This window comes from Lissotriton vulgaris, chromosome 8 (assembly GCF_964263255.1).
Source record: "Lissotriton vulgaris chromosome 8, aLisVul1.2, whole genome shotgun sequence".
Lineage (NCBI taxonomy): Eukaryota > Metazoa > Chordata > Amphibia > Caudata > Salamandridae > Lissotriton > Lissotriton vulgaris.
The window spans coordinates 17494795-17507655 of record NC_141696.1 but is presented as its reverse complement, the minus strand read 5'-3'; the positions used below and the strand labels follow the sequence as shown (position 1 = coordinate 17507655).

Below are 12861 nucleotides of genomic sequence, written 5' to 3'. Positions count from 1 at the left end.
TGTGCGCTGCATTCTTCAACAAACATGGAAAGAGGAACATGTCTGTCTGGATTGTTCCGGTGCAGGAGGGCGCCCTTGATGCACAAAACCAATCCTGGCTGCAAGAGAGGGGAAAGCGGTAAAGTATGTCAGAGCCTAGTATTTTGCAGTGTATTTCAACCCTTCAGGGTCAACGCCTGTCCTAGACATCAAGTACTAAGAAGAGGGGTCCCAGCAATCACATGGGAAAATTTAAAATTAGTAAGCAATCAAATACGAAAAAACTTTATGAGCCTACATTGTTTTTTATTCACAATGTAGGTATAAACTGATTATCATTCGTTTTCAATACAAAATCACACAATAATTCATAGTGCCCTTGATAGGGAGGGAAGTGATAGTGCAGGGTGGTGTAGGTAGGAATAGTGACAATAAAAAACAGCCACGAAGGGCCTCAGTGTACTATGCATCCAAGTTTAGACATAGACAAAACAAAAGACCACTGGTTCAATACATCATACTATGGTAATCATGCTCCACATGTCACATTAAATGAGCAATTTTGGGAGTGAAGCTGACTAAATACAAAAAGCTGTCGATGTTTCGACCCTCTATAATTGGCAGGCATTAATTATATCCTTGCATCGGGGTCTTCATCAGGACGGGGGCCGGGCAGGCAACCTATTTAATAAACAATATAAATGCATTTAGCATATATTTGCATTAGTCAAAAGGCATTTAATTAATTAAGCACACATACATTGAAGACAAGGCATACCGGAGGTTGCTTGTCTCTAGGAAGGATGACGAGGAGGGCGCTCTCGGGGAAGATGGTTTTCAGATTCTACAATGAGGGGATCATGATTAGTAACCTAACCTTTAAAAATGTCCATATTAATAAAATGGGAGGGAATCCCACGTACATATAGTAACGATGTCAGGCAGCCATCCAGTCTGAAAAGAGAATGAAAGGTGAAGATACCATAAATAATGGGCTATCACCAATAAAATTAATTGTAGATTTGATTGACTCGAGGGTGTTACAAAATAAAGAACTTACAGAAATTGGAGCATGTATATGTCTCTCAATTATAAAGCTGGTCCGAGGATCCCATCGTGCTCATTCAATGGTCGGGAATTCTCGCAATACGTTATCCAATGTCTGGAAATACACTCGCCGTCTAGAAATCAAAGACAGGGTTTATACAAGGAGTTCCTAAAGACTACGGTAAAAACTCAACTAGGTATTGGCCTCAACAAGGTTAGAACTAAGTGGCCTGCACATACCGGTATCAGGACAGAATCTGCATCCAAGATGCTTCACGTCGATACTGTTTCAATGGTCGGGGAACCCGCAATGCTTTTCTCGATGTCAGGAAATACACTCGCCGTCTAGAATTTAAAGACGGGGGTTACAAATGCGGTTCTAAGAGTTGCGTTCGGAACTCAATAACATTTTAAACTGAATTGACCTCAACATACCGTTATGGGGATTAAATCCGCATCCAAGACGCCTCGCTTTGTTTAATGGCGATCAGCTGTTTGGCTTGGAAGAAGTAACCTTGGTTACCCGGGCACGTGACCGGTGATGGTCCGTATTAACATAGAAAAAAGACTTGTGAACGAGCGTCACCATAGTTATCGATTCATGAAAGATAAAAGATTTATACACAATCCCTTAATCTTCATAGAGAATATATACAAGGTCATAAATATCGTTACAAAAGCAAGCTGAATTAGATTTTGACTTAGAAGGATATTATCGGGATCTTATTACAAAACGATCGTAACTGGACTGGATATGTCACAATTCTCATATGGTCTGTTTCAATGGGTACCTAAAAGCAGTCGTTAGGCTTTTAGGACAGGAGGAGGTAGTTAATTATAAAAATGCATTAGTCATGGATATTGCAAATCGGTCACCCCTCATGGATGGGTATTATCACACGTTATGCCATGCCTAGCATGTTACGATACAAACAATCTGGAAAAGTACAGATGTTTGAATTGGCCAGATTTTGACAAATTTTCTAAACATATATCATTGGTGAGAAAAACCCATATAACCGCACATAGTGTTGGATTTAGCACATATTACAATATACCTTCATACAGTTGCAAAACCCGTTGTGGCGTACCTGTAGTAAGATGGTAAAGGCCACATACATAAACAACTTGTTATTGGTGCACCACACATTATGGCGTACCTGTCGTAGGATGGTAAAAGCCACTGCATATGCGATTATACATCTTGATATATGAGTGCACAATGCTTGTCGTAAAATTGAAAAGCCAACTCCATATACAACATGATACACGTACGCAACCCTTTATGGCGTACCTGTCGTAAGATGATAAAGGCCACATCACTTAAAGATTGCACTGTCGTAATTCATACATGTTGGTACCTGTAGGCACATATATAAAACAGAGATATATTGATTGTGCCCATTAATTTAGTGTAGCCAATTGAGAAAAGGAACTGTCTGTTTCATTTAGTCCATTTTCAATAGAATCAAAAAAGAGCATCCATTTAAATTCACGGATATTCAAGATGTTGGTGACATTGCCACCACGTGGGCCTAGGGTTATTTTCTCCAAAATCACCCATTTGAAACTGTCGGGGGGATGTAGAGCAGATTTGAAGTGATCAACCAGTGGTGCCCCATGTACATCACAGCAGATGCGGCTGGTGTGTTGAAGAATTCTCATTTTGGCCTTCTGTTGGGTCTGACCAATAGAAATTTGATTGCACGGGCATATTATAGCATAAATTATGTTGGAAGTGTTGCAGTTGGTAAGTGTTTTCGATTGCACCTTATGATGATTGTGTTCAAACTCTTTAGCTTGTATTGTGCTGCTACAGGCCTTGCATTGTCCACACTTAAAATGGCCTACGATTGGTGGAAGATTCCACATAGATGCGACCGTAGGTTCATCCTTCGTTGGTAAGAAAGATCGTACAACATGGTCCTTCACACTCTTGCTTTTCTTAAAGGCATATAGTGGTGTATTCTGTTGACCCACATCGTCAGTAAACAGTTTCCAATGCTGGTTGACATTCCGTTTGATTATATTGCTTTTGGTCGAAAAAGTGGTAACACATACCAGCCTCTGTTCCTGCTCATCTGTTTTATCCTTGGGAGTAAGTAGACATTCCCGAGGGTAGAACCATGCTCTTTTACGGGCCTTCTTGATCAGTCTCCTAGGGTAACCACGTTGTTGGAGACGGTTTGCAAGGTCCTCCGACTCTTTGAAATAGTGTTCTTTGATGGAGCAGTTCCTACGAATCCGTAGGAACTGTCCGAAGGGCAAATTATCCCGTAGTGCTTGGGGATGATGGCTGTTGTATTGTAGGAGTGAATTCCTCTCAGCTGGTTTTCGAAACAGTGTCGTTTGTAAAATACCTGCATCATCATAAATGGTAATGTCCAGGAAATCAATTGTCCTCTTATCAGAATGAATCGTAAATTTAAGATGGGGTGATTGTAGATTGAGCCAACTGTGGAAAGACATTAATTCAGTGGAGTCTCCATGCCAAATTAGCAGAATATCGTCTATATACCTCATCCAGAGACCTAATTGGTCTCTGAATGGATTGGATATATTCAAAACAACCCCCTCTTCAAACGTTGCCATATATATATTAGCTACATCCGGTGCAAACGGAGCCCCCATTGCTACCTCCTTAGTCTGGAGGAAAAATTGGTTTTTGAATACAAAAAAGTTTCTGGTCATCACTATCCGTAGTAGAGCTACAATGAATTCGGTGGGAACTGCCATAGGTGCAGGTCGTTGTTGTAGGGATCTGGTTACCACGGCCAAAGCTTCTTCTTGAGGAATCGACGTGTACAGCGAGACAACGTCACATGTAGCTAGTATTTGCTTTCTGGGATCGAATGGTAATCCTTCCACAATGTTGATGGTATGCATTGTGTCCCTTAAGTATGTCTTCGTTGTCTCAGCTAGGGGTTTCAAAAAATGGTCAGCATATCTTCAAAGTGGTTCCCACATTGAACCACATCCCGAGACAATGGGACATTAAACCTTTCTTGAAGGGGATGCTCAAAGCACATTAACCCTTTCTTGAAGAGGGTACTCAAAGCATATTAACCCTTTCTTGAAGGGGCGGACTCAAAGCACTTTAACCCTTTCTTGAAGGGGGGCTCAAAGCGCATTAACTCATTCTTGAAGGGGGGACTTAAAGCACAGTAACCCTTTCTTGAGGGGGGGACTCAAAGCACAGTAACCCTTTCTTGAAGGGTGTGGACTCAAAGTACATTAACTCTTTCATGAAGGGGGGGGGGGCTCAAAGCACATTAACCCTTACTTGAAGGGGGGACTCAAAGCACATTAACCCTTTCTTGAAGAGGGGACTCAAAGCACATTAACCCTTTCTTGAAGGGGCGGACTCAAAGCACTTTAACCCTTTCTTGAAGGGGGGCTCAAAGCGCATTAACTCATTCTTGAAGGGGGGACTTAAAGCACAGTAACCCTTTCTTGAGGGGGGGACTCAAAGCACATTAACCCTTTCTTGAGGGGGGGACTCAAAGCACATTAACCCTTTCATGAAGGGGGGGGGGGGGCTCAAAGCACATTAACCCTTACTTGAAGGGGGGACTCAAAGCACATTAACCCTTTCTTGAGGGGGGACTCAAAGCACATTAACCCTTTCTTGAAGGAGGGGGACTCAAAGCACATTAACCCTTTCTTGAAGGGGGGGGACTCAAAGCACATTAACTCTTTCTTGAAGGGGGGGCACAAAGCACATTAACCCTTTCTTGAGGGGGGACTCAAAGCACATTAACCCTTTATTGAAGGGGGACTCAAAGCACATTAACCCTTTCTTGAAGGGGGGGGGGGGACTCAAAGCACATTAACTCTTTCATGAAGGGGGGCTCAAAGCACATTAACCCTTACTTGAAGGGGGGACACAAAGCACATTAACCCTTTCTTGAGGGGGGGACTCAAAGTACATTAACCCTTTCTTGAGGGGGGGACTCAAAGCACATTAACCCTTTCTTGAAGGGTGTGGACTCAAAGTACATTAACTCTTTCATGAAGGGGGGGGCTCAAAGCACATTAACACTTACTTGAAGGGGGGACTCAAAGCACATTAACCCTTTCTTGAGGGGGGACTCAAAGCACATTAACCCTTTATTGAAGGGGGGACTCAAAGCACATTAACCCTTTCTTGAAGGGGGGGACTCAAAGCACATTAACTCTTTCTTGAAGGGGGGGCTCAAAGCACATTAACCCTTTCTTGAAGGGGGGGCTCAAAGCACATTAACCCTTTCTTGAAGAGGGGGACTCAAAGCACTTTAACATTTCTTGAAGGGGGGGCTCAAAGCACACTAACCCTTTCTTGAAGGGGGGACTTAAAGCACTTTAACCTTTTCTTGAAGGGGGGCTCAAAGCACATTAACCCTTTCTTGAAGGGGGAGACTCAAAGCACATTAACCCTTTCTTGAGGGAGGGACACAGAGCACATTAACCCTTTTTTGAGGGGGTCCTCAAAGCACATTAACACTTTCTTGAGGGGGACAAAGCACTTTAACCCTTTCTTGAAGGGGGACTCAAAGCACTTTAACCCTTTCTTGAAGGGGGACTCAAAGCACATTAACCCTTTCTTGAAGGGGGGACTTAAAGCACTTTAACCCTTTATTGAAGGGGGACTCAAAGCATATTAAGCCTTTCTTGAAGGGGGACTCAAAGCACATTAAACCCTTTCTTGAAGGAGGGACTCAAAGCACATTAACCCTTTTTTGAGGGGGGCGCAAAGCACATTAACCCTTTCTTGAGGGGGGCTCAGAGCACATTAACCCTTTCTTGAGGGGGAAAGCACATTAACCCCTTCTTGAGGGGGCAAAGCACTTTAACCCTTTCTTGAGGGGGGCAAAGCACTTTAACCCTTTCTTGAGGGGGGACTCAAAGCACATTAACCCTTTCTTGAAGGGGGGACTCAAAGCACTTTAACCATTTCTTGAAGGGGGGACTCAAAGCACATTAACCCTTTCTTGAAGGGGGGACTCAAAGCACTTTAACCCTTTCTGGAAGGGGGACTCAAAGCACATTAACCCTTTCTTAAAGGGGGGACTCAAAGCACTTTAACCCTTTCTTGAAGGGGGGATTCAAAGCACTTTAACCCTTTCTTGAAGGGTGGACTCAAAGCACATTAACCCTTTCTTGAGGAGGGACTCAAAACACATTAACCCTTTCTTGTGGTGGAGATTAGACCTTGCATACGTTAGATGGTTGCAGGGCCCCTGCATTGGGCTCAGCGTGACGTGACGTAAGTCTTTCTGAACTACCCTTCATGCCTAATTCAGATGTTCTATCCCAGCTCAGATCTGTAATGTAAAAACATATTTCAAATCATTTGGTTTCAAACGTTGCAAAGATTGATGAAGGCAAACAACAGTGCAGCATTGGCGCTCTTCAACTTGTGAACAGGAACAACCGCATCACTGGTGGCAACCCCTCTCAGCCAATACTGACGCTGCTCCAGCAGCACCAGGATTGGCTTAGCAGGGACACTCGCCGCCCTACCGTGCATTAGGAGACCGAGAGTTGCGGCGTTGATAAACCCTTGCTCTCCTAATGCTCAGTCGCCAGCAAGAGCTAACTCTAGTGCGCATGAGGGGGCTGGTCGGAAAAATTGTCTGACCTAAACCCAACATGCGCACTTGTGCTGCTGCCTGCTGTGCACTCCGCGCCACCCCCTGGTCTCACAATGCATGTCAGTCAGCATCACAGCGGACCGCCCACCCCCTTCAGACTCTGAAGAGGGTGGGTGGTCTGGCGTCATGCTGACTGACATGCATTGTCAGTTCAGACAGAGCCGCCAAGGGATCTGCTGGCACGACTTGTGAGTCAACTCCTCCGCGTCCAAATGGACGCACGGCCACTGCGTAGCACTGTCTTTTTGCGTTTTATTGTAGTGTCGTATTGTGTTTTCCCGTGGTTTTGATTTTGCAATGTTGTCATGTGTTGTGGGCTGTTGCTATGCATTTCTTTTGCTCTGTTGCAATGTCATGAGTGCAACCTGTCTACATTAACATGCATAACATATGTTTCACAATTATTACCATGTATTGATTAGTGATATAGTAGTCAAAGGTGCCTGCAGCATTCTCTGCACTATTTACCCCCTGAGACCAAAGGTCTGGCAAAATATATTTTTGATTTGACCTGATAGGGCCAGTCCCCGCCAGTTTTCACCTTTTTCCACACTCAGCCTTGTTTGAAAGAATCTCTCACCAGTGCAAGCAAGTGCTTCGAAGGCAGATTGGCACCACATTGAAGTAGAGTCCATGCTGACGTCTTTAACCAGTTTATTTCATCTCCCTTTAGGGTTTAAAGATGCATTCGATGGGGTGACTTCCACAGTGACTAATCACAACCTAGTGCATATGTTCCTGGGCGGGTACATGCCCGACACCGCCTTGTCGGCCAATGACCCGGCCTTCTGGCTGCATCACACCCAGATCGACAGGTGAGGCTCTCTGCGCTGCACACACTCGATCTCAGAGGCTTGAAGAGCCAGTCAAAGAGTTTACCATAACAGAAGAAAACATAACATATTTTGTATTTGTAAAGTACACGCTCCCCCTAAGGGTATCTTGGTGCTGAATGACAGATGTTTATTGTTGCTCGACTCAATGGTACTCATTGTATCGACCTCTGAAGGATAAAAGCTGAGGGGACCCGCAGAGATTTGAGCCTGTGCCCATGAGGTTGAATCCAGGCTCCTACAGTAGATGCAGTATTCCACTGAGCTACCAGACCATGAAAGAGCCTGGCACTTGCCATCTGATACTATTGTGCCACTGTTTTATCTCTTGCACCTATGTAACAAGTGTGAGTTCACCACTGGTGAGTGATGGCTGATCTTAATATACCTGAGAGTGATGGCAGGATTATCACCCGCATATACCCAAGAGTGAGTTCACCACTGTTGAATGATGGCTAATCCTAACATACCTGACAGTGATGATATCACTATCGCTTGCACCAACACAACAAGTGTGACTTCACTATGGTGAGTGATGTCTGATGTTAACATGATTATGTCACTGATGTTTGCAAGTGAATCACGTGTGACTCCAGCCCAGGTGACTAGTATCCAATCACAATACACCTGAGAGTGATGGTAGCTCTATTGTTTGCACTTAGGGGATGATGTGGCCTAACGGCTAGGGCGGTCGACCTCAAATCTGGGGAACCGGGTTTGAGTCTTGGCCAGGACGGGCAACATCCTTTGATTCTGGGCAAATCCCTTAATCTCTCTGCGTGTAACAAAAAACATGAATGTGTCCTCATGTAACCAACTGGTACTCGTGTAAAGGGCTCTGATACCTTGGGGTCAAGTCTGCACTATATTAAACTAAAAACTCCTAAAAAAACTTTAAAAAAAGGTAAACAACAATTGTGACAGCAGGGCTGGTGTAACCATACTACAGTTGATTGTTATAAAACAAGGGGTGACCCAATTATAGTCAAAGGACCTGGGTATCAAGTGTTATAGTCAACAGTTGGTCCTAGACGTACATTCACCACGCAACACTGTTCCTATAGTATTAAATTATTTCTGTTTAGTCAGTTTTGGATTGAATCGCTAAAGTTGTTAGAGAGAAACATGACATGATAGATACAATAGCCCAAATTGTGAATTGATACATAAAAAGCACCTGAAAAAATGAAGTCTCAAACGAGTCCAACCGGACTCACTTATTTAATATACATTTTGAAAAAATGGCAAATTTATAAAAGTATTTACAAAACAAGGGGTTCTAATATCAAAATAGTGCACAGGAAAGAGTGAGAGTAAGTGCTCAAGTAATTGATCAAAGGGATCAATGAAACAAAGTGAAAATGATTTATGTACAAGAATGAGCCTGCCCTGACTCTGATAGCTCGCAAAAAAGGGGTAGTTCTTTTTCACTAGCTCGTAGTTTTTAAAATCCTCTGTGTTTCTTAATTTGCACCTCTGGAAAGGGAGTTGGGAGGAGGAGGGGGGAATGGAGAGGGGCCGGGAAATGCAGATGCAGGATCCAAAGAAAAGTGTCGACGTTTCGACCCACAGATAAACTGGGTAACTGGATTCCTCAGACAAGGGTCTTCATCAGGACGGGATAAGAAAAGAAGGGGCAAAGGATCACTCTATGTGCACGCAGGTTAAAAGGACCCCAGTGTCAGTGGGTACCTGTAACAACAAACGAAAATGAGGCTAAATATCTCTAAACATGTCAAAGGAAGGATTTCATAAAAGGGGGGCGTAGATCTGCACTCACCCTTATGCGGTATACCACTACCAGTGCGACGTGTGTCCGCACCGAGATTTGTTGCTGATTAAGCACTGAAATGAGGAGAAAGGTAGCCATTAGTGCTACTCATTATGCCCAACTGCAATGTAATTAATAGCATTGTACGTTGTATTAGCCCTGTTGCACGTACAATGCTACTAATTACATTGCAGTTGGGCATAATGAGTAGCACTAATGGCTACTTTTCTCTCTCATTTGTCAGTGCCTGCATCGGTTTAATTTGTCAGTGACTGCATTATTCTCATATGTCAGTGCCTGCATTGCTCTCATTTCTCAGTGCCTTCACCGCTTTCATTTCTCAGTGCCTACATCGCTCTCATTTGTCACTGCCTGCATCACTCTTATTTGTTAGTTCCTGCATTGCTCTCATTTTTCAGTTCTTGCATCACTCTCATTTGTCAATGATTGTGGTATTCTCACCTGTTAGTGCCTGCATCACACTCATTTTTCAGTGCCTGCATCGCTCTCATTTTTCAAAGCGGGCATCGCTCTACTTTGTCAGTGCCTGCATCGCTCTCATTTGTTAGCGACTGCATCGCTCTCATTTGTCAATGCCTGCATTGCACTTGTCTGTCAGTGCCTCCATGGCTCTCATTAGTTAGTGCCTGCATCATTCTCATTTTTCAGTACCTGTTGGACAGGCCTCGTGAAGGGCTCGCTCCCTCCCCGCATGACAGAGCCCGGACACCGGCCTTCCCGGTGCCACCAGAAGGACAACCCCGACGACCCACAGAAGCAAACCGCAACCCGTCCCCTACGGGACGCCTGCTCCCGGACATCCCTGTATCACTGGCCCGGGCCACCGTCAGCACCATTGCCCGGCCCAGCCGCCATGTTGGACACTGCACCACGAGGCCGCGTGGCCTCAGCTCGACCCCAACCCTGGGCCTGGCCAGGCCCCGACATCCCGGCACCACCATCCACCCAGGAGGTGAACGGACCACTTGGCAGGTCAATGGGAGAAAGGAGTGTCGATGGCTCTCCCCCGCCAGGTGCCGATCGCCCCCAGCCTCTCCGGGCGCTGGCTCCACCCCCCTGCTGGGTGTCTGGACTCCCTCATCCCGGACCTCCCGACCTCCAAGTGCGAGGGTCCGGACATCAAAGGGCGCCAGACCTATAACTGGGGCAGCTCCAGAGCAGGAATGCAGTTGTATCCTTGAGTCGAGAGACACCTAGAAGAACTCATCCTTGACGGACTGCTGGCGCTGCCGCAGCCCTGCCTTGTGAACCATCGTCCTGCCTGCTGGCGCTGCCGCGGCATTCTGCAACCTTCCTCCTCGTCGGGACCTGCTGGCGCTGCCGCGGCCCTCTGCAACCTACGTCGTCTTCGGGACCTGCCGGCGCTGCTGCGGCCCTCCGCAACCTACACCATCGTCGGGACCTGCTGGCGCTGCCGCGGCCCGACCTTCCAGAACTCCGAGCTCGAGGATTGTGAGCTATCCATCAGACCACCTCAATACCAGAAAGGTATCAAGACTGTCCCGCTACCCCCTTCCCCTTCCAGAGACTAGAATTGAGAGGACCCTCGTGTCCCGATCCTACTGTACCGTGATACTTTGCTTCAAGAACTGCATATAAAAAGCCTTAACCTTATCCCTGTGTGGTGTCCATCTGTGGGGGGGGGGAGTTACTTGTCTGTACGATCGCTGGAGACGGCCCTCACCTGAGGCCTCTCCCCTTGTCCTCGGCCGACCCTCCAGGTCCCCGTCTAACAGTACCCATATCGCTCTCATTTGTCAGTGCCTGCATCTCTCTCTTGTGACTATGCCTGCATAGCTCTTATTTGTCAGTGCCTGCATCGCTCTCATTTGTTAGCGACTGCATCGCTCTCATTTGTCAATGCCTGCATCACTCTTGTTTGACAGTGCCTGCATCGTTTTCATTTGTGTGAGGCCACATTGCTCTCATTTCTAAGTGCCTTCACCGCTTTCATTTCTCAGTGCCTGCATCGCTCTCATTTATTAGTGCCTGCATCGCTCTCATTTGTCAGTGCCAACATGCCCCTCATCCGTGATCGCCGCCAGGATCTGATCGAGTTGTTGCTGGATGTGTGTGCTCCCGGACATCTCCGGGTCTAACCGATCTTCTTTATCAGGCGCCTCCACGTCTGATGCGGCCTGGGAGCCACCCTTAGTGCTCTTCGGTTTCACCATGGCGGCCGCGGTCTCCAGCGGTGGGCCCGAAGGCCATCCAGTCAAGAGGAGGGTCAATCAATCTGTCCTCGACGAACTGTCTCCCCAACTAGGCCGCAGCGGCAATGGGCCGGGCGAAGGCCGACAGCACGTCCCCTGGAAACAAAAGGGCCGGAGGGGGGAGAATGGTCACTGTCCGGTAGTAGTGCGCAGCCGGGGTCTTCGATCTCCATAAGATGCCGTCACCTGCGACATCAATTGCAGGCCTTTCGGACCACCAGTTCGGCCTATGTAGAGTTTGTGTCTAGGCTAATCTGCGCCCAGCGATTCTCGCTGTCCTCCGGTGTCCGGCCAGGGCTCAGAACTCTGCCAGTGTGGGTCGAATAGGCCCACTCGCTGCCAACTCCCAGGACCAAGATGGTAGCGATCGGCGTCGTCTTGAGGAAGGCGAGGCGTCGGGCCGCTCCCTCTTCCTTCCGTGGCTGTACGCCGTGTTCAGGGCTCGACTAACCGGCGGTCTTGATGAGCACCGCTTAGAAAGTTCATAGGTGTCACCAGCCGTTCAAGTAGTCGCCGTTGATGTCGTTCCTCTTGGAAGGGAGGGAAGGAGAAAGTGTTGCCGGAGTCGCCCTGGGTCTACAGGCTACTTCAGGACCACGGAGATGGAGCGGGCGCCATCTTGAGCTCCGCGCCGCTCGCCTCGTAGACTCTCGTTCACCTCGATCGGGCCTCACTGCAGGGCCCCAAAGTCGCCCCCCGGTTCAGCACCCACTTCACTCAACAATCTGGGGGTCGGGGTGCCCGTATCGCCCGGGGATCAGGATTAATGGAGGCTCAATCGTGGAGCCGAGCACTCAAGTGACCTCCACAATCGGCCCGCAAGCCATGCCCTCTGCCTGCATCTCTCTCATTTGTCAGTGCCTGCATCTCTCTCATTTGTCAGTGCCTGCATTATTCTCATTTGTCAGTGTCCGCATCGCTCTCATTTGTCAGTGCCTGAATTGCTCTCAATTGTCAGTGCCTGCATCTCTCTCATTTGTCAGTGCCTGCATCATTCTCATTTGTCAGTGCCTGCATCTCTCTCATTTGTCAGTGCCTGCATCATTCTCATTTGTCAGTGTCCGCATCGCTCTCATTTGTCAGTGCCTGAATTGCTCTCATTTGTCAGTGCGTGTATCGCTTTCATTGCTCAGTGGCGGCATCAATCGCATTTGTCAGTGCCTGTGTCATGTTCATTTGTCAGTGCTTGCATCGCTCTCATTTGTCATTGACTGCAAGGCTCTCATTTGTCAGTGCCTGCATCGCTGTCATTTGTCACTGCCTGCAAAACTCTCATTTGTCAGTGCCTATATTGCTCCCATTTTTCAGTGCCCACATTGCTCTCATTTGTCAGTGCCTGCACCACTTTCATTTGTCAGTGCCTG

The 12861-nt window shown here is 47.0% G+C and overlaps 1 protein-coding gene across 1 annotated transcript in view; it reads left to right on the top strand.

Annotated features, from left to right (window-relative positions):
• The window catches only part of LOC147693242 (tyrosinase-like), a 121522-nt gene that overhangs the window by 91971 nt on the left and 16690 nt on the right, over window positions 1-12861 (top strand). The window contains exon 4 of the mRNA XM_086933203.1: window positions 7333-7474. Within this exon, the coding sequence (XP_086789329.1) occupies window positions 7333-7474 (142 nt within the window). The remainder of the gene's footprint in view (window positions 1-7332; window positions 7475-12861) is intronic.